The sequence below is a fragment of the Scyliorhinus canicula genome, unplaced genomic scaffold, assembly GCF_902713615.1.
Source record: "Scyliorhinus canicula unplaced genomic scaffold, sScyCan1.1, whole genome shotgun sequence".
In the NCBI taxonomy this organism is placed as follows: domain Eukaryota; kingdom Metazoa; phylum Chordata; class Chondrichthyes; order Carcharhiniformes; family Scyliorhinidae; genus Scyliorhinus; species Scyliorhinus canicula.
The window spans coordinates 168,122-191,007 of NW_024055711.1; the positions used below are offsets into that span (position 1 = coordinate 168,122).

General features: G+C 45.5%; 1 protein-coding gene across 1 annotated transcript; it reads left to right on the top strand.

Annotated features, from left to right (window-relative positions):
• The first annotated feature begins 4,131 nt into the window (after window positions 1-4,131).
• LOC119960679 lies at window positions 4,132-10,415 on the top strand. The gene is made up of 3 exons (XM_038788299.1): window positions 4,132-4,563; window positions 8,720-9,203; window positions 9,897-10,415. Exons 1-3 carry the CDS (start codon window positions 4,132-4,134, stop codon window positions 10,301-10,303), a joined length of 1,323 nt encoding a protein of 440 aa, XP_038644227.1. The 3' UTR covers window positions 10,304-10,415.
• Window positions 10,416-22,886: the final 12,471 nt, after the last annotated feature.

Consider the following 22,886-nt stretch of genomic DNA (forward strand, 5'->3'; position numbering starts at 1 on the left):
CGTCACATACTCAAAGAATTCAATGACGCTTGTGAGGCACGACTTGCTCCTCACAATGCCATGATGACTCTCTTTAATCAAACTATGTTTTTCCAGTGCAATGTCTTGCCACACCTGGTTAATGTCAAACATGTTTGTTTCCAACCAAGAGCTTTCGGAGCACAGCAGGACATTCACCTGACGATGGAGCAGGGCTCCGAAAGCTGGTGATTTGAAACAAACCTGTTGGCTTTTAATCTGGCATAGTAAGATTTCTTACCATGCTCATCCCAGTCCAACGCCCCAATCTCCACATTATGCTATTCTAAATAATCATAAATCCTATCTCTCAGAATCCTGTCCAATATTTTGCCCCCCAGAGACGTAAGACTGAGTGGTCTGTAATTCCTCGGGATTTCCCTATTGCCTTTGTTGTAGAGGGGAAGAACATTCGCTTCCCTCCAACAATCCGGTACTACTCCAGTGGAGAGTTAGGGCTCCCGAGATCATCGCTAACAGCGCAGCAAACCCCCCCTCGCTACCCGTAGTAACATTGGGTATATCCCGTCAGGCCCGGGGGACTTTTCTGTCCTGATGCTTTTCAAAATTTCCACCGCACCCTTCTTCCTATCATCAACCTCAATTCCAATGCTAACATGAATGAAGATCGTCTAGAACCAGGATCATCCAGAAGAGATGCAGGAACGATTCGTCCTGAGCCAGAAACTCTGTCAGACATTATGGCAGCGAGCGACGGAGCAGTTGCGCTTCAGGGATAACAAGTTAGCAAACAATTAACTGCTTTCAATAGAAATGTTTAACCATCTGGGCTGATGGATAAGCCGGTGAGAGTGTTACGGACAGGGAGGTTGTGAGGAGGATGGAGGAGAAGGAGGAAGGAGAGGGGAGCAGAGAGCCTCAATCTCCAGAGTGACGAAAGAAGCAATGACAAGTGGCAAAACAAATGTGTCTGTTGGGGAAGAATTTAGTGTCTTCAATGAACTGTCGGAGGAACAATAGTTTGTATTGCCGACCAGCACATCTCCATTCCTGAACTTTATAACAAAAAAAGATTGGAAATCTGTGTTATACCAAATCTTAAGGAGACAACAAATGACCATTGAACGAACCAAAAGGGATCCACAGCTCCCAAGTCCTATGCTCTCTGTTCTTTCGTTTTCCCAATGCCAGCGTCCACTTTGCGGTTCTTCCTGGAGACTCTCCCTTTCATTCAAGCTTGACGAATCCTGCTGCCTCATTTACCCCTCATCAATTCGCTCCACAATGTTCCTGAGCTCCCACCAGCATTTGTTGTTCAAAGTTTCAACCACTTCAAAAGCACGCGCAATGATTCATAAGACATAGGAGTGGAAGTAAGGCCATTCGGCCCATCAAGTCCACTCCGCCATTCAATCATGGCTGATGGGCATTTCAACTCCACCTACCAGCATTCTCCCCGTAGCCCTTAATTCCTCGCGACATCAAGAATTTATCTATCTCTGCCTTGAAGCCATTTAGCGTCCCGGCCTCCACTGCACTCCGCGGCAATGAGTTCCACAGGCCCACCACTCGCTGGCTGAAGAAATGTCTCCGCATTTCTGTTCTGAATTTACCCCCTCTAATTCTAAGGCTGTGCCCACGGGTCCTCGTCTCCTCGCCTAACGGAAACAGTTTCTTTGCGTCCACCCTTTCTAAGCCATGTATTATCTTGTAAGTTTCTATTAGATCTCCCCTTAACCTTCTAAACTCCAATGAATACAATCCCAGGATCCTCAGCCGTTCATCATATGTTAGACCCGCCATTCCAGGGATCATCCGTGTGAATCTCCGCTGGACACGCTCCAGTGCCAGTATGTCCTTCCTGAGATGTGGGGCCCAAAACTGGACACAGTACTCCAAATGGGGCCTAACCAGAGCCTTATAAAGGCTCAGTAGCACATGTAAGGGAATTTGTACTGGATATTGTATGAGTTAGATACGAAGTTTAGAATCATAGGTTTTAGTGAAATAATAAAGTAAGATTTAGGTGAGTATTGAGATGAGTGTGAACTCAGGATAACTTTGTGTGACCTAATGTAATCAAGTATAGTTAATATGATTAAAGCAGCAGACCCAGAGAAATAGCATTTAAAATACAAACAGTCACTTGGAAGAACAATGAACAGCTCAGGGCTTAACTAAAATGGTTGGCCATAAATAAGGGCCATAAAAAGACAGGAATGAAGGAAGCCTGTTTTTGTATACATTCGGCCTTGGTCCGCAGAACTGTCTGTTTCACAAGAAGAAAGTTTAGACAAAGATGAGATAAGAACTGACTTATGGCTGCTAGGCTGAGAGGCTTAATGTAAACAGTGGTGGCCAAAGTAAGGAAAGCAAGATAAGAGGGCTGTAAATTAAGATAAGAGTTTGAATCATGGAGTTAAAATGTATATAAAAGGCGGTAAGCCCTGAAGCTTCTTTAGATTGCTCCGGACAATCTCAGCTCTGTTTTTCTCATGCTAAGAAAAATAAAGTTCACTGCTTGGAAGATCGCTCCTCAGACTCTCTGTGTTTTAATATTTGAATAGGTACAAACAAATTGTCGTCCTGGGGAACCACGACAAAATTGGCGCTGCGAAAAGCAGGGTTGGTGAGAGATCGCCCAGAAAAGCATCTGGAAGGAGTGGCGGAGGCGAAGGTCCGACCGGGGCTGGACATCCCAAAGCCGGCATTCTGACAGCAAGGTAAGCAGATTTGTATTGCACGTAAATCCTTGTTGTCAGAAAAGGGATCTCGAGGCCCGGCGCACTCAGCTCTTTGCTGGTCTTGAATCTCCCCAACCACAAAGATATCCTGCGTGATTAAAACCAAATTGGGTAAAATAGTTTTGAGAGACTGAAACTGATCTGAAGAGTAGAGTTTTGCATGCAAAGCGCACTGTGAATACTGTATTGTCTGTGAGTGGGTAAAAAGGGAGACGAGAAAAAGACCGAACGCTAAGGTAATGCAATTAGGTTAAGTCAACCGGTTTGGAGCGGGTTTTTCCAGGATACGACTTGCCCAGAAGAGAGTAAGTGTGGGGAAAATCTGCCAGTCCAAACCTACCCAGGACCTCGGGTAAGAGACGTCAACCGAGAGGGAGAGAGATCAGTGAGAGATCACTCTCTGACCTAATACGGTAGTCAAAAGCATAGGAGGGGAACCTAACCCCGGAGGGGGGGATTAACAGCTAGGATAGAGAAAGTAAAAGACCAATTTGAACAAACTGGTCTGAGACAGCAGCGTGGAGGACAGAAATAAGAAGGAGAGTCGGAACACAGGTAGGGTAATAACTAACAACGTGGAAAGGTCACACTGACAAAACCGCCTAGCGGAAAGAGGGGTATAATCGATTGGGAAGGAAGATTAGTTAGGGGATTAAGACGGGATAATAATAAAAACGGAAGCAACACTGGATTGGGGAAAAATTACACATATAACTAACTTAAAAGAGGTAGAGAACGAGTGGCCGTATGTAAAGTGGGAAAGAATAGCTGATAGGAATTGGATAGACGAAATAAACTTGGAAACTCTAGGGAAATTAATAAAGGAATCTGATCGATATAGGGTTTCTATAGACATAGACAAGCACGTAAAAACCTACTACCCTCTAGCCCGGGAAAGGAAGATAGAGCCGGGACAGGGGACTACGGGGAAGTGGATATCGAGACCCCGGTTAGAATTACAGATATTGTCAAGGGACACCCAAGAGAAAGGTAAACAGGGGACTGAACACGGAAAAACGACACAGCAAGTAATAATCACTGTGACACCTAACTCTGACGGATTAAGTGATAAAAATTGTGACAGTAATCCGAAAAGACAAGTAATGGCACACCAAATTAAAACACCAGTGGAAACATTAGGGGATAAATTCCCAGCCCTCAGGGGAGACATAGAACACGTTTCTAAAAATGGGCCAAAAGAACAAGTAAAACTAATACACCGTGGCCGGAGGAAGGCACATGGTGCGTAGAGAGATGTGAGGACCAGAAGGGAATGATAAAGAACTACAAAATAAAAGATAAATCTAAGAAAAGAAAGGAGAAGCGAGAAAAAGAACTAGAGATACTGGCATTGTTTGAAAAGGAAGGGAAAGAAAGGAGAAGGGCATGGAGGGAAATATGGATGCAAATGCCAGTGCAACTTCAGGAAAAAGCAAAATTAGAAGATCCAAATGTAGCCCCGTCCCCATACTCAGAGGAACAGGGTTCCACGGGACTGTACCCAGTTATATCAGGCACGATGAATTTTGAGGGAGCATTTGATACAAAACAGATGACGACGGAGGATTGGGAACAAAGGGAGCTAGAAAAGAAACAAGGTGTAGAGGAAGAGACGAGGAAAACAGAAGAGGAGTTGGATGAGTTAAGCCGAAGGAGAAAGCAGTTGCAGGACGAAGTAAATGTAATAGACCTTTTGGAATGGGCAAAAAAGGGAATGGAAAAGGAAAAGGAACGAGAAGAGGAGGGAAAGAATGATAGAAGAAAAGATGAGGGAAAAACAAGTCCTGATCCTTGCGAGGGTGAAAGTGAGGCGTCACAGGGAAAAATAGAAGGAAAGAGGGTCAAAGCCAGCAGAAAGGAAAGAGAAAGAAGAAGAAGCATAGAGGAAACATGTGGGAAAAGGCGCAAAGAGGCAGAAAGACGAGAAAAGGGGGACAATCAGTGTTAGGAGAACAAAGAAAATCGACGCGGGTAAGACACCAAACTGTAAAATTTCCAGAGGTGGAAAAAAGAAAGAAAAAGGTGTTCCCGGTGATTCTGAAAGGGGGCAGAGCACAGTATATCCCTTGGTCAGGTCAGGATTTGCCTAATCTAATTAATGAATTACCCAATATTTTGGATGGGGCTGGAAGGTGGATTGGACAGTTGGAAGCAGGAATGGTGGGAAAAAGGATGGCACTGGGTGACATCAAAGCTCTCCTGACAAAAGTGCTAGGAATGGACCAAATGGCAGAAGTAATGAGACGTGCCGGCATCCAGACCGCAGCTCGTGACCCAAAAACGTAGACGGGACACTAATGGACCCGTACCGACAAGACATATGGCAGGCACTAAGGAATATGTACCCCAATCGAATGGATGTAAAAACCCTAAGGGGAGAGCCACTGGGAGAGGAGGAGAATGCAGCTGTGTATGTGGAAAATCAATTAAAAAGGTGGAAAAGGGACACGGAGAGGGACATTCTAACAGACCCGCTGACCAACTCCATGTTCCGGGCTGCAATTCTAGAGGGCCTGCCAGTCTCAGCTAAAACAAAACTGGAGGATGTAGTGGGCTTGGACTCAAAAAGTTACCGGGAGTTTGTGGATTATGTTGCCCATGCAGTAGAAAGACATCGCAAAGATGAAAAGAATGCAGACAAACAGCTGAAGGAGATACAACGTAAACTCCTTCAGGCACAATTGGAGGAGATCAAAAACAAAGATAAGCTAAAGGCAAAAGAAGATCTCACACCCAGAAAAATAGCACCGATGATGGTGGAACAGAAGCCAGGGGAAATACCTGCACTAACAATAGGGGGGAGCGGAGATGGAGGCCAGCCCATCGTAACCTATAACATTTCTGCCTTCCCACTGCCCATAAACCCAGAAGCCCACAGCCTAAATTATCAAAACCGATACGCCCTACAAAATCAGACTGACTGGAATAAAAATGGGAAAGGACAGGGAGGTGGTAGGCCACCCTTTCAGAATCAGAGAGGACAGGGACAGGTTAATTATCAGACTCCGAGACAGGGACCACTGCCTGGCCCTCCAGGTGTGTGCTGGGGGTGCGGGGAGACAGGTCACATAAAAAGGAATTGCCCGCGGAATTCCACCAGACAGGGAGAAAACCAGCAACAGGCAGGCCAACAGCTGATCCAAGGGTCGCCGAACAGCGTCCCGATGTTTCAAGGGCCGGGGAACCATCAGAGTTTCGCATAGAGAGGCCCAGAGAACCCCGAAATGGTAGGACAGTACGTACAAATAACAGAAACCGCAGAGCAGGAACCTATAGTTAATGCTAGAGTAGGCGGGATCGAGGTCCCCATGATGATAGACACCGGTGCCACATGTACGTGCATACAAACGAAATATGCGGATCACCTACCATTGTCAAACCGGTTTGTAAAAACTGTGGGGTTCTCGGGGAAAATAACACTAGCTCAAATGACGATGCCGGTGCCTATTACCATTGGAAATAAAACTACCCATGTACCTATTTTAGTATATGATAAAACTCCTTTAAATCTATTGGGAAGGGACGCAATCCTAGGTCTGGGACTGAAATTAGAATGTACCGAACAAGGAATTGATTTGATGGGAATGTATTCACTTGAGGTACCAGGAAAGGAAGGGGTTAATGTATATTGGCTGGGAGATATAGAGGAACAAATTAAAAAACAGATCTGGACAGTCTGGGGAAAACTTATAGACACTTGGGTTCCACAAGCCAAGTGGCCGAGAACAGAATTACATAGTACAATGATATTTGATGAAGGACAGGCACCTGAAATACAAGAGAAATGGGAAAAGGAGGCAGGACGAGAACAGGAAATAAAGTCAGGAAGTATTTTAATTGGACTAGAGGGAGTGGCCCTCGCAATCGTTAGGAATGAATGGATTGACAAATGGTTCTCGGTACCTGGGGCGGAGCCACATGTCACATTGAAAGTTAATCCGGGATATAGATCAAAGGACCTAGGACCCATGGTGTTAAGAGCGCAAGACTTAGAATTTGTACAGACAGATAGTGCGGATATTTGGACGTCCAGCGATGGACAAATGACGAAAATAATTTTGGATGTTAGGATGCTTGGGACACCAAAGCAGATAACAATAGGAGTGCAAAGTGAGAAACAGGAGCGGGAATGGAGAGAGAGCTTAGAGCAGGATTTGAACTCCCTCCCACAGGAGTTGTGGTCCAGACAGGACACGGATGTAGGGAGGGTTAAAAACGCTAATCCAGTTGAAGTCAGATTAAAGACAGGACGCCAGGGGCCCTATAGACCACAATACCCAATCAAGACAGAAGCAATTGAAGGAATTAGAGAAACGATTAAGGGATTGATAGAAGCAGGGGTATTAAAGGAAACCCGGAGTAGGTGTAATACCCCGCTCCTACCAGTAAAGAAGGCGGACGGAGAAAAATGGAGATTGGTGCATGACCTAAGGGCAATTAATGAGGTAGTGGAAGATATGCCCGTAGAAGTTCCAAACCCTTACACCTTGCTGACAAATATACCACCTGAAAGTAGATGGTTTACAGTAATCGACCTATGTTCAGCATTTTTTAGTGTGCCACTAGCTCCAGAAAGTCAGTATCTCTTTGCATTTACGTACGAGGGGAAACAATACACATACAATAGAATGCCCCAAGGATTTAAACATTCCCCACATGTATTCAATCAGGTGTTGAAAGCAGATTTAGAAGGAATACAGTTGGAAGGAACACTGCTACAGTATGTGGATGATTTACTATTATGCACAGAGACACAATAACAATGCAGGAAGGATAGTTTAAAACTTTTGAAAAGACTAGCAGAGGGGGGTCATAAAGTATCCTGGAAGAAGCTGCAGCTGTGCCAGAGACAGGTAGAATACTTGGGGAGAGAAATATCAGCAGGACAGAAGGGGATAGCTCCACAGCAAATAGAAGCAGTACTGAAAATTCCGAAGCCACAGACGGTGGGACAAATGATGACATTTTTGGGAATGACAGGCTTCAGTTCAGAATGGGTGGAAAACTATGCAGAAAAAACGCAGGCCCTACGAAAGATAATGAAGGAAGCAGGGTGTGACGAATTAAAAGCCAAACTAAAATGGGACAAAGATGCGCTAGAAGCATTTGAGAATATAAAGAGTGAAATGGCACAGGCACCAGCATTGGCTTTACCGACCTATGACAAGCCCTTTGATTTATTTGTGAGTAACAGAGAAGCCGGATTTGCTACAGCAGTGTTAACACAGGAAAATTGCAAGGGAAGGCGAAGGCAGGCTGTAGCATATTATAGTACCAAGCTAGATGACGTAGCACTGGGATACCCGCCGTGCTATCAAGGCCTGGCAGCAGCTTGGTGGGCGTACGAAAAGGCAGCTACGGTCACAATGGGATATCCGATAAACTTACATGTATACCATAAAATAGCTGAATTGATTGAAAAAGGGAAGTTTGTTCTGACGCCGGCTAGAATTCATCATTTTCAAATGCTGACCACATTCCCGGACATTACGATAGTAAAGTGCAATAGGGCCAACCCAGCTGACTATATGCCATTGCCACATGAGGGAGAGGAGCATGAGTGTGTGAGAGAGACAAGAGCGTTTATGAAACTGAGGAAAGATCTGAAGGCAGATAGGTTAAACACAGAAGAAAAGAGAACGTTGTATGTTGACGGCTCGTGCCATAGGGATCATAGGGGAAATCATGCTGGCTATGCAGTAGTTGAACAGAAAGGGAAAACATTTGAGGTAGTGGAGGCAAAAGAATGTGAGCAGCCATGCTCAGCCCAGTTAGCGGAGCTTGAAGCACTGACCAGAGCATGTGAATTAGCAAACGGGGAAGCAGTGGAAATTTATACTGATTCGGCCTATGCCCACGGGGTTTGTCACCTGTTTGGGGCAATATGGAAGCAAAGGGGATTTATGAAAAGCGGAGGAGGACCAATTCAACACGAAGTTCAAATCAGGGCTTTAATAAGGGCTATGATGGGCCCAAGGGAATTAGCCATAATTAAGTGTCAGGCGCATAAAAAGGGAACAGATAACATCACACAGGGAAATACCAAAGCTGACAAGGCAGCTAAAGAAGCATCAGGATACATTGAGGCTACGATAGCCCCAGAAGAAATAGCAAGGCCGCACCCAGGGCCAGGTGTGGGGAATATCGAACCTCAAATCACATTAGAAGATGGGGCACAATTACAGGAAGCAGCCCCTGTAGCAGAAAAAACAATGTGGAGAGAGAGAGGAGCATTACAGGGACAACATGACAAAATATGGAGAAATGGGGAAGGGTTGATCATAGCACCCACATCGTTACTAACCGTACTAATTAGTGAAGCACACGGGGTGGATCACTGTGCGAGAGGAGAAGTGGCTAGGAAGATTAAGAAAGAAGGATTCTGGTCACCATACCTGCAAAACTCAATTGACTACATACTAGGTCTGTGTGAGGTGTGTGCTCAGAATAATATCAGGAAGGGCATTACTGCCCCAATAGGGCACATACCCATTCCAGAAGGGCCGTTAGTTAAACATCTATGCATGGACTATGTGGATATGGGAAAGGTGGTAAGAGGGAAAAGATACATGTTAGTGATTATTGATAGATTCAGCAGATGGATAGAAGCAACGCCATCCAAAGATCAAGGATCTGGAACGGTAATTAACTTCCTGTCAAAAGAAATTATCCCAAGATTTGGCATACCCATGCAATTAAGTTCAGACAATGGATCTGCTTTTATAGGGAGGGCACTGAGAGAGACACTCTCAGCACTCCGTATAAAGCAGAGGTTTGGATGTGTGTATCATCCTCAATCCCAAGGAATGGTGGAGAGAGCAAACGGAACCCTCAAGGCGAAAATAAGCAAAATTTGTAGTGAGACAGGAAAAAACTGGATAGATGCTCTGCCATTGGCTTTAATGCAGTACAGGAGTCAGGAAAACAGAATCACACATTTAAGCCCGCATGAGATGATGACAGGAAGAGTAATGCCGGTGCCAAAGATCGGGGGAGCAGGGGGCCCCACATTGGAGTGTTTAGATCAGGATGCAAGAGAGTATGTACGACAATTAACTTTTATACATAGAACTATTTTTGAACAGGAAAAGGCCAAGGAGGAGGAGAGCCCTGCCACGGGACACCAGATCACACCGGGAGATCAAGTATACATCAGAAAGTTCCGGAGACGTTGGCATGAACCCAGACGAGAAGGGCCGTTTGAAGTCACCAGAGTATCTCCCACGGCGTTGCAAGTAGAAGGCAGTACACTGTGGTATCACTTGAACCATTGTACCAGAACGGTGCCTGGGGTAGGGGAGAGAAGGGAGACTGAAGTTAGAGGTAGGGTGGATAGAAGTAGCAGCGAGGAAGAGATAGCACTACACGAGGATAATCGTGAGGGGGAGGAGCAGAGCCAAAGTACAGCAGAAATAATAAATGATGATGAGAGTGGTTCTGTGCATGAGCTGGCTGATGATACAAATGCCCAGCTTCAGCCTGTTAGTCACGGTGCCGAGGGAGGTGAGGACGGTGAGAGGGCCTCATTCCCCACAGGGGACTTGGAACCTGTTTCCCTGGGGGACTTCCTTGACCCGTAACAAGGGAAAGCGGGATGCAGATGATATAGGGGTGCGGAATCAGGAAGGTAGAGTATTAAGACAAACAAGACGTAGGCGATCAGTGAGTACGGATACTATTTGGGAGAAAGGAGGGGTCTGTGTTATGTTTGGAGATCAGTGTTGCACATTTATCCCTAACAACACTGATCCAGAGGGGTCATTTACACGGGCCATGAATAAGTTGAAGAATCTTAGGGCAGAAGTGAAAGAAAATGCTGGGTTTGGGCATGAAGCCTGGAATTGGTTGGATAGGATGTTCGGAAGATGGGGGGCATGGTTCGCCAAAGCTGGAGCTGTAGCAATCATAATCATAACCGTTCTAGGACTCATATTTTGTTGTTTTTTACCCGCCCTGAGATCCTTCCTTACCAGAGTTGCAACACGGCAGATGATGGTGACAAGCAGCTCACGTTCGCGAGGAAAAACGGAGGAAAGGGAAAACCTTGAGCTGCCTCCGATGAGCGGATTCACCATGACCCTGGTCGAGATGGAAACTCGTCACTCTGTGAAAGGACTATAATAATGGACGATTGCTTTGTACCAACAACAGCACCTGACTGAAATTCGCAAAAGACTTGGAGAACTTAGTCTGTACACAGGAATCAGTCTTTTTTCCTTCCCTTGACAAGGGTGGGAAGGTTTTTGGCTGATGGCTGTTAGGAGCAAGCAATCTGGGGGAGCGACCCGAGAATTCGAATCTGGATAGATGAATTATGATAAAGAAGAATTAGGGGCGTTGTTCCCTGACCAAAGTATTCGGCTCCTCCACATTGCCTGCAAAAAGTGTTTAAAATAAATTGTAAATGGGATCCAGTAAGGGGATTATTTGAGCTTGGTAATTTGTGTGAGGCTAGGGAATAGCCTCAAAGGGGGGACATGTAAGGGAATTTGTACTGGATATTGTATGAGTTAGATACGAAGTTTAGAATCATAGGTTTTAGTGAAATAATAAAGTAAGATTTAGGTGAGTATTGAGATGAGTGTGAACTCAGGATAACTTTGTGTGACCTAATGTAATCAAGTATAGTTAATATGATTAAAGCAGCAGACCCAGAGAAATAGCATTTAAAATACAAACAGTCACTTGGAAGAACAATGAACAGCTCAGGGCTTAACTAAAATGGTTGGCCATAAATAAGGGCCATAAAAAGACAGGAATGAAGGAAGCCTGTTTTTGTATACATTCGGCCTTGGTCCGCAGAACTGTCTGTTTCACAAGAAGAAAGTTTAGACAAAGATGAGATAAGAACTGACTTATGGCTGCTAGGCTGAGAGGCTTAATGTAAACAGTGGTGGCCAAAGTAAGGAAAGCAAGATAAGAGGGCTGTAAATTAAGATAAGAGTTTGAATCATGGAGTTAAAATGTATATAAAAGGCGGTAAGCCCTGAAGCTTCTTTAGATTGCTCCGGACAATCTCAGCTCTGTTTTTCTCATGCTAAGAAAAATAAAGTTCACTGCTTGGAAGATCGCTCCTCAGACTCTCTGTGTTTTAATATTTGAATAGGTACAAACAAATTGTCGTCCTGGGGAACCACGACACACATCGCTGCTTTTATATTCCAACCCTCTTGAGATAAATGACAACATTGCATTCGCTTTCTTAATCACAGATTCAACCTGCATGTTTACCTTTAGGGAATCCTCGACTAGCACTCCCAGATCCCTTTGTACTTTGGCATTATGAATTTTCTCACCGTTTAGAAAGTAGTCTATGCTTGGATTCTTTTTTCCAAAGTGCAAGACCTCACATTTTCTCACGTTGAATTGCATCAGCCATTTCCTGCACCACTCTCCCAAACTGTCTAGATCCTTCTGCAGCCTCCCCACTTCCTCAGCACTACCTGCCTGACCACCTAACTTTGTATCATCGGCAAACTTCGCTAGAATGCCCCCAGTCCCTTCATCCAGATCATTAATATATATGGTGAACAGCTGCGGCCCCAACACTGAACCCTGTGGGACACCGCTGGTCACCGGCTGCCATTCCGAAAAAGAACCTTTTATCCCAAATCTCTGCCTTCTGTCAGTCAGCCAATCCTCAACCCATGCCAGTAGCTCACCTCGAACACCATGGGCCCTCACCTTACTCAGCTGCCTCCTGTGTGGCACCTTATCAAAGGCCTTTTGGAAATCCAGATAGACCACATCCACTGGGTTTCCCTGGTCTAACCTACTTGTCACCTCCTCAAAGAATTCTAACAGGTTCGTCAGGCACGACCTCCCCTTACTAAATCCATGTTGACTTGTTCTAATCCGACCCTGCTCTTCCAAGAATTTAGAAATCTCATCCTTAACGATCGATTCTAGAATTTTACCAACAACCGAGGTTAGGCTAATTGGCCTATAATTTTCCATCTTTTGTCTTGATCCTTTCTTGAACAAGGGGGTTACAACAGCGATCTTCCAATCGTTCGGGACTTTCCCTGACTCCAGTGATTTTTGAAAGATCTCAACCAACGCTTCCGCTATTTCTTCAGCCACCACCCTCAGAACTCTAGGGTGTAGCCCATCGGGGCCAGGAGATTTGTCAATTTTAAGACCTTTTAGCTTTTTTTGCACCATCTCTTTGGTAATGGCAACCATACTCAACTCAGCCCCCTGACCCTCTATAATTTTTGGGATATTACTCATGTCTTCCACTGTGAAGACAGACGCAACGTACTTATTAAGTTCTCCAGCCATTTCCTCGTCTCCCATCACTAGCCTTCCGGAATCAGTTTGAATTGGCCCAATGTCTACTTTGGCCTGTCGTTTGTTTCTTATGTATTGAAAGAAACTTTTACTATCATTTCTTATATTACTGGCTAGCCTGCCTTCATATTTGATCCTCTCCTTCCTTATTTGTCTCTTTGTTAACCTCTGTTTGTTTTTGTAGCCTTCCCAATCTTCTGATTTCCCAGTTCTTTTGGCCACTTTATAGGATCTCTCTTTTTCTTTGATACATTTCCTGACCTCCTTTGTCAGCCATGGCTGTCTAATCCCTCCCCGGATAATCTTTCTTTTCTTGGGGATGAACCTCTGTACAGTGTCCTCAATTATGCATACAAACTCCTGCCATTTTTGCTCTGCTGTCTTCCCCACTAGGGTCTGCTTCCAGTCGATTTTCGCCAGTTCCTCTCTCATGCCCTCGTAATTACTTTTATTTAACTGTAACACCATTACATCCGATTTTGCCTTCTCTCTTTCAAACTGCAGACTGAACTCAACCATATTATGATCGCTGCTTCCTAAGTGTTCCCTTACTTTAAGATCTTTTATAAAGTCTGGTTCATTACATAGCACTAGGTCCAGAATAGCCTGCTCCCTTGTGGGCTCCATGGCAAGCTGTTCCAAAAAGCCATCTTGTAAGCATTCCATTAATTCCTTTTCTTTGGATCCACTGGCTACGTTATTTACCCAATCCACCTGCATATTGAAGACCCCCATGATCACCGTGACTTTGCCTTTCTGACATGCCTTTTCTATTTCCCGGTACATGTTGCGCCCCTGGTCCTGACCACTGTTAGGAGGTCTGTACATAACTCTCATTATGGTTTTTTTTGCCTTTGTGGTTCCTCAATTCTACCCACATGCTTTCTATGTCTGTGAAAAACAGAATGTGATGTCTATGATAATAACCGCCTTTCATCTCAGAAACAAAGTAACAGGTTCCAGCAAAATATTTGGCAACTTGACATCGAAAACATCTTTCTACGTCTTATGAATATGAGGGTGTCCTAATTCTAGATATGGGGACCGATATAATTGTCACCGACGGTGAATGCCTGTCTCACTGATCACATTGAAGCACCTGGAGTAGTCCTTGGGCCTCTTACGAACCACCCATGTTCACTGCTAGGCAGAGTGTCGTATTAGTCACATGTCACATTATCATTTACAATAAATACGAGTTACAATCTCCACCTCTGGCACTGTAAGAAATACAAAGACTATCGTAAAATCTTACAATTGTGCAAAACCCAAAATTGTAGCGATAGAGAGACACACTAACAGAGACATAGACACAGAATGTAACACTGGGAAAGAAATTCATCAAGATGGATGAATAAACAAATGGAGAGGGGAATACAATGCACACAAATAAAGGAAATATAATATCCATCTGGAATTTGTAACACATTATAACATACTTTGCAAGGTCCGTCAGATCGCATTATATATTGTCGGAGAACTGTCCGTGTTCTTATTTCAGAACTCAGCAAACGAATTTGCTCACAGCAAGCTGCCATCAGTAGCAATGTGATTCAGCTGGGGAAATCAGACATGGTTACACAAAGAACAAAGAAATGTACAGCACGTGAACAGACCCTCCGGCCTTTCAAGCCTGTGCCGATCATGATGCCCTAACTAAAACAAAAAACAGTTTCCCTTAGTCTGATCGTATCCTTCTATTTCCTCCCTATTACAGTATCCATCCAAATGCATCTTAAATGTTGCTAGTAACGGCTTCCACCACATCCTCTGACAGCGCGTTACAGACATCAACCTCTCTCCACATGAAAAACATAACCTTCAGATCTCTCTCAAACATCCCCCCTCTCAACTTGAACCCTTGCCGCCTTGTGATTCAGAGTTACACCATTCGAATCCGCCTCTGATTATCTACCCTCTCTATGCCTCCTAAATGTTTGTAGATCTCCATGAGCCCACCGCTCAGCCTCAATATTTTCAGTGAAAACCATCCTGATTCATTGAACCTCTCCTCATAGACAACACGTTCAAGACAAGACAGCATGTTGGTGAACTTTATTTGTACTGTGCCCAACGCATCCACGTTCATCTGATAACGTGGTGACCAGAACCACAATCAATACTGTAAATGTGGCCTTACCGAGGTTTTATATAGCTGCAACATGATTTACTATCCCCTATACTCAGTGCAGGCTGATGAAGGCACGCGTGCCAAATGGCTTCTTAATCCCCTTACCAACCAGTATTCGAACGTTTAGTGACCTATGGACCTGCACGTCGAGATCCCTCGGTGTGTTAATATTGCTAAGAGTTCTGCCATTTATAGTATAATTCATGCCTACATTTTATTTTCCAAAATACTTCGCTCGCATTTATCTGGATCAAACTACATGTCATTCCTGCGCACCAGTCCCAATTTATCTGTATCCTATTGCATCCTCTGACTATCCTCGGCACTAACAGCAGCTCCCCAAATATTGGTGTCATTAACAATCTGACTAATCAGACCCCCCACATTTTTCTTCAGTTCATTTATATGTGCAGCAAAAACAGACTTCCCAGCACTGATCCTTGCGGAACACCACTCGCTGCAGACAACCATTCGAAAAGCACCCTTCCACCGCTACTCTATGTTCTTTATCTAAGGCAGTTTCGTATCCATCCAGGCACCCCACAGTGAACACCAAGTGATTTTAGTCTTTGTACCAGTCTGCCATGTGGGACCTTGTGAAGTCCAGTTACATGCTCAGGCTGTGCCTCTTCAATTTTCTTTTTCACCTCTTCAAAAAACTCAACACGATAGATGGGATATGACATCCCCTTACAAAAGCACGTTGCCTGTCTCTAATTATTCAATTTTCATCCAAATGTGCATATATACTATGTCTCAGTCGCTTTCCAAAGCTTCTCCAGCACTGATGCCAGGCTTACTGTTCTGTAGTTTGTTGCTTCGTTTGATAAACAGAGGGACAACAATGGCTATTCTCAAATCCTCTGTAGCCTGACTGTGGACAAGAAGGATGTTAAGAGATCAGTTACCGCCCAGCTACTTCTCCCGTTAACTGCCGCAGAAACCTGGGATAGATCTCATCTGTTTCTGGTGACTTGTCTATCTTAATGTTATCTAGCATACTTAACACTTCCTCCTTTTATGTATCGACGGTTTCAAGAGCGATCATACATCAATACTGACATCGACATCCGGCACTTCCTTCGCCTTCTCCCATTCTAAGTTTCACATTCAGTATTTCGGCAACTTCCTGTGGATCCACGGATAGGTTCCCTTCATTGACCTTGAGTGGGCCTACTCTCTCTCTCTTCCTCCCCTCTTGGCCTTAATATATGCAGAAACGAACCCGGATTTCCAATGACCATGTCTCCCAGACATTTCATGACCCCGTTTAGCCCTCCTAATTCCACGTTTAAGTTCCTTCCTACGTTCACTCTACTTATCACGTGCTTCGGAAGTTATAGTGGAGGATGGATATAATTTGGGCCCAAGACATCAGGCAGAGCTCCCCAACTCTTCTACACATATTCGCACTGAGAGATTCTCGCGAATGAGAAATGAACGAAGCAATGGCCACAGACGTATATAATTATCAAAATAACCAACCGGAAAGTTATAGGTTTTCCTTTTGATACAATGAGTTGTTGTGACCTGTAACCTGCTTCCTGTGTTGTTATTGGAAGGATATTTCACGATCTGCCTTGAAAAGATAAATTCAATAATGAATTGAGGATGAGAGGGATATTGCAGGGAAAGGGACAAAGAGCAGAGGGAAGGGTGAATCATTAGATAGCATGCTGAAAGAGAACGATGGGTCAAATGTTTTCTATTTTCTTTGTATCGTTGATATTTTTAATGCATCAAACTATTCCTGTAAACCATTGCCAGTCCAGGAGCATTGAGATCTATCCTGCCACTTACGAATACGAGACACATACTTGATTACAGTTAATGATGCACTCGGGTATTGAAATGTTATATTAACATGTCCGAGGTGGAGTCAGCCCGCGCCGTGTGTGTGTGAATATTAACTACAGAACGCTCTGTGTGTTTATATAAAGAGGTCCTGTGCTGCAGCAATATCACAGTGACTGTGCGGCAGTTAGTGAAGAATGGTGAAAGCACTGTTTCTGCTACTTGGCTTCCTCCCCCTGGTACAAACCACAGACGAAAATGAACCAATGGTTTTATCACTTAAAAAAGGAGGTCATTATGTAGAAAAGGAGAAGATACATATCAATTCCAATGGTCCTTACGATTTCAGACATTTCAGAATGTGCTGCCATTCAATTGGACCACAGCTGATGCGAGTCTGTGATACCTGTTATTAATTGAATAATCCTTTTATTTACCAGATCGCACTATAGGATGTGATGAAACTTTAAGATATTGCAGACTCTACAACCCAGAAGAGCTTGAAATACAGGCAAAATGTGAGCAGCTTTCCAGGTGCTGCAGAATGCAAAAAGGACGAATCTCACAGTGAGCTTCATCTGAGACTGCGGCTCAAGCTTACTGTAATTCCACTAATTCACTCTCTGCTTCATTGTGTAGTTGCAATAATCTCCCACACACTTATTTTCTGAATCATGTGAATAACACGGGCTGCATTGGTTAAAGATTATTGTCCACGTCTGATATCTCTCTGGGAATGGTGTCTCAGCAAATCAACTCGGAGGGAGGAGAGTTCAAATAGTTACAGCGCTACACTATGTGTACCTTTCAAATAATCATCATATTTGAATGTTAACATCAAACTAATGTTAGAGAATTGTCACCACAAGCACTGAGTATATCATGCTTTGTTTCTCTGTGTCACTCTTCCTCTCTCTCTTCTTTCCCCTATTTCTCTGTGTCTGGGTACCTCTCCTGGTCCATCGCCATCTCGCTGACATTAGCTGTTGTTTTCTCACCCATATCGTCTCTCCTTTTTTCGTGCTCCTCTCCCCATTTATATTATATCTCTCCATCTCTCTATTTCTATTTGCCTGCTTCTCTATCAGAAAGGCTATTTCTCTCTCCCACTCTCTTCCTAACTATTTATCTCTCTCCGTTTATCTCTACCCTATTTCTCTCTCTCACTCCTACTGCCTCTCTCCTGCAATTTCTCTATCACCCTATTCCTTTATCTGCCTCTGAGTGAGTCTCTCTCTCTTTCCATTACTGTATTCATGTCTATCTATCGCTTCAGTTCCTCCTCTCTCTCTGTCTCTCGCACTCCTTCCCCATCGCTCAATTTGCCTCGGTCTGTCTCTGCGATTCCCTCTTTGCCTGTTCCTCCCCCTGTCATTATCGACCTGCCCGCGTGTCTCTCTCTATCTCTCTTTCCATTTCTCTCTCTCATGGTTTCACAAACACAGAGACGGAAATGCAAAACCTTTTTTTCTCTTCCTCCGAACCTCACTGTATTTCTTCCGTGCCATTTCCTGGCAGGAATAAAACTGGCTTAATTTGTCAACGACTCTTGTCCGTGTTTCATTTTATTCATAGTTCAATGTGTCAGACTATTATCTCAGAGGAGGATTCCGGTGGGGTCCCCGAAGGCCCACCAAACCTCCGTTTCTTTTCGCGCGGGTTCCGGGCGAGTTTTTCTAAACATTAAAATCGCGCGAAATCGGCCCCGCCACCCTCACCCTGCCCCAGGCGCCAAAGCTCCGTTCTACGGGGCTGGAGACATAACTGAAGAGGCTAGAGAGGGGAGACAGGTCCGGTGGGCTGCATGTGGAGGAGTAGTGGGGACGGCTGCAGACCACAAAGTGAGACAAGACCATCCCGAACTGTACACCCGTGTTTGCTGTACTGGGCTTGGCTGTGCTGACTCCTTCCCGGGCTCGTTCCAATCTCAATGCAATGGGGAGGGGAGCGAAGCAAGGTAAATGTGTGTGAGAAAGGTACACTGGAGCGCGAGACAAGGGAGAGCAAAAGGAAGGTAAAACAGGACCAGAGGAGGGTAAGTACTGGGATGGGTCCAGGAGCGAGCGAGAAGGGCCAACACTGGAGGGCAGGAAGAAAGAATGGCCGTGACCCACGTCTCAGGGAGAGGGCTGGCCTGGCACAAAGAGTCTGGGGCAGGGCAGAAGGGTGGGGGGGGGGGAGAACAGAGGGCGGGGGTGGGACAGAGCGACAGGGACTATGGGGAGGTGAAAGGAGTCAGGGAGAGAGCGCAGAACACAACAAGAGAAGCAAAGAGAAGGGTGAGGTAGATAAGCAGCACGAACACAGGCCTCGGCGGACATGGAGCAGAACGAGGAACCACGATGGCGCCGCAAACAGCCACTCGGGAGGGCATAGGGCGAAGGGAGACGCTAGGGGGCAGGGGCGCAGCCACGTGGCACCCAACATAGCTGGCAGCCAGGTTGGCTGCCCCCTGGACAAAAGGAGACCCAGAGCCCTGGGGCCCGATCTCATGGTGAAATCAGCTAACCCGGCCATTGTGGGCAGTCCCCTGAGAAAGGAAAACCCCAGAGTGCAGAGGGGCATCCACCAGGTTAATACGGGTGATCCCGCAGGACGGGGGGGGGGGGGGTCCCCAGAGTGCAGAGGGGCATCCACCAGGTTAATACGGGTGATCCCGCAGGACGGGGGGGGGGGTCAGGGTCCCCCACCAGGATTGTTATCTGGAACGTAAGGGGACAACGGCCCAGTGAAAAATCCAGAGTCCACCCACCGAAGAAGCCTAAAAGCAGACAAGAGACGCACCTGAGGGAGAAGGGCCCACTGCTGCTCAGGAAGGGATGGGTGGGACAGACGTTCCACTAATGCTATGGGCCGCGGACTTGGGGGTAGCAATATTAATTCGATAGAGGACGAGGTTTACAGAAACCAAGACAGTTACGGTCCCAGGGGGAAGTTACGTCATGGTCAGCGGTGTCCTGGAAGGGGCACCGGTCGTACAGCTAAATGTCCATGCTGCCAACTGGGACCATACAGAATTCATAAAGAAGGCCATGGCAGAAATCCGCGAACTTGACACACACCGACTGATCATTGGGGGCGACTTGACCTGTGTACAGGACCCACTGACTGACTGATCAAACCCGAGAGCAGGGAAAAGGCTGGCATGGCTTGGGAGCTGGAAGCATTTATGGAGCAGGTAGGAGTGGTGGACCCAAGGAGGTTCCTGCACCTGGGAGAGAAGGAAGTTTCATACTTCTCACAAGTACACAAGGTATACACCCTTATCGACTTCTTTGCAGTGGGGACATCGGTGTTTCCAGGGATCACGGGACCGGAGTACTCTGCGATCGTTATCTCCAACCACGCTCCACACTGGATGGATGTGAGGTTGGAGACGGGGCTGGGCCCAGCGCCGCACGTGGCGGCTGGACACGGACCTCCTGGCCGGCAAGGCCTTCTGTCAAAAAACATCGCGGGCCATAGGCGGCAACGTTAGTAACAGCCAAACCGGGGAGGTCTCACCCTCCACATGTGGCATTAATTAGCCGAGAAGGAATCATAGCCGACAAGGCAAGCAGAGATCGGAAAATGAGGGTGGCCAGGGAACAACTGGTGGACGCCATTCTGGGTCAACTTAAAATACTCTGAGGCCCCGACTGTAGAGCAGCTGGTGGAGAGAAAGAAGCTGCAAATGGACATTAACCTGCTATCCACTGGGAATGCAGTGTATCAACCCCGCCAGGCACGGGACCTGCTATCCACTGGGAAAGCAGTGTATCAACCCCGCCAGGCACGGGACCTGCTATCCACTGGGAAAGCAGTGTATCAACCCCGCCAGGCACGGGACCTGCTATCCACTGGGAAAGCAGTGTATCAACCCCGCTAGGCACGAAACCTGCTATCCACTGGGAAAACAGTGTATCAACCCCGCCAGGCACGGGACCTGCTATCCACTGGGAAAGCAGTGTATCAACCCCGCCCATCACCGCGTGCCTTCGACGAACACAGAGACAAGGCTGTCCACCTATTGGCTAACCAGCTGAGACAGTAGGAAGCCACGAGGGAAATAACGCAGTTAAAGAATTGTAGAGGCAGGCTGGTAAACCTTAACTGAGATCTTTATTTTCACCCAAACAGCAACAGCTTCACAGATGCCAAACAACATTTAAAATTAAATGAAATTTGCTTATTGTCACGAGTAGGCTTCAAATGAAGTACTGTGAAAAGCCCGTAATAGCCACATTCCTGCGCCTGTTCGTGGAGGCTGTTACGCGAATTCGAACCGTGCTGCTGACCTGCTTGGTCTGCTGACAAATCCGGCGATGTAGTACTGTGCTAAACAGCCCCAATTAATTTAACTGCAGTTCACGCTCAGGGACATTGTTGTGTTGAGATATATCGAACACTCCACTTTGAAGAAGAGATCTTCTGAGACTGTGGAACGAAACAACATGGCACCCTGCCAGAATAATGCAGAATATCTGGATGTTCAAATACTCAGCAACCTTCCCAGCTGACCTTCCAGCCGAAAGTAACCCCCTTGAAGCCGGTAAGAATTGACTGCTTCAACTCTTGGGTTGAATTATATAATATTAATAATGTGAAAAACATGACTCTAATTAACTGCTCCACATGGAACCCACTTAATGTAGATAAACGCCCATCAGCCGAAACCGATACAATGTTTTAATTACACTTCTGGACCAACAAGTCTAGCTGCCATGCATCCAGGATGTTTGAAACACAACTGCAGCAATCAAGCAAACACTGACCCAGACATTTAACCCTTACTGCACCAAATGGATAAAATGCAATATATGTTAAACACACATCCACTAAAACATGAACGAGCAACATATAAAGTTGACTTTATTCTTCAAAGTCATTCAACTGTATACATTTCCCATTACTAAACACAATTAACACTCATTAAGGAACATATCATATAAATTTAAGCATGCAAAGTTCAACATGAGTATAATCAATTTGAGACTTTGTTCTACACTTTCGAACATTCCAATTTCCATATTAAATTCGTGTTGAAGCACCTGTAATCCATTTTTCTCTTTCTGATTAATGTGTATGCATTTCAAGTTAAAGGATTGCAATAATAAATGATGTAAATAATCTTGGATTTATATCCTTACATTTTCCCAAAATGGTTTATGATTTGTATGTGCCCTTTTTTCTGATGAACTATTGCCAATGTCGATGTGAACATGTTGCAATAGCAGTTATCAAATCGACTGTCTCTTTCGCAATGGTCAAATATATCTTTTTATGAATATTTAGTTTCTGAGAAGATCAACCAACAGGACTTTCTATTCTTTCGATGTCTTCCTAGAATCCATACATTCGATATTTATCACTTTATGAATGATTTGTTCGTCATAGTTTTCTCACCTTTTATTTGTAAGAGTATTTCGTGTCTGCTTTCCCCTGAGACTGAAGTAAACCCTTAACTATCATTCAGATAAAACCCATAATGAAACAGTGGCCCTCAACATGCACTATAAAGACCTGAGGTGTAGCCACACCATGTTCTCCTCATTGAGTCATTGACACTGAAGAGTGAACAGCACAGCAATGCCCCGTTCGGCCCATTATCTCCCTGCCTGTCACACAGCAGCATAGCAATGCGGCGTTCGGCCCATTATCTCCCTGCCTGTCACACAGCAGCATAGCAATGCTCCGTTCGGCCCATTATCTCCCTGCCGGTCACACAGCAGCATAGCAATGCGCCGTTCGGCCCATTATCTCCCTGCCGGTCACACAGCAGCATAGCAATGCGCCGTTCGGCCCATTATCTCCCTGACTGTCACACAGCAGCATAGCAATGCGCCGTTCGGCCCATTATCTCCGTGCTGGTCACACAGCAGCATAGCAATGCTCCGTTCGGCCCATTATCTCCGTGTCGATCACACAGCAGCATAGCAATGCCCCGTTCGGCCCATTATCTCCGA

Coding starts and splice junctions, on each gene's coding strand:
- LOC119960679 (XM_038788299.1), top strand. CDS start 4,132: ATGCCAGTGCAACTTCAGGAAAAAGCAAAATTAGAAGATCCAAATGTA. Junction 4,564..8,719: donor GAAAAATAGAAGGAAAGAGG/GTCAAAGCCAGC, acceptor GCCATAATTAAG/TGTCAGGCGCATAAAAAGGG. Junction 9,204..9,896: donor GGGCATTACTGCCCCAATAG/GGCACATACCCA, acceptor TCCGGAGACGTT/GGCATGAACCCAGACGAGAA.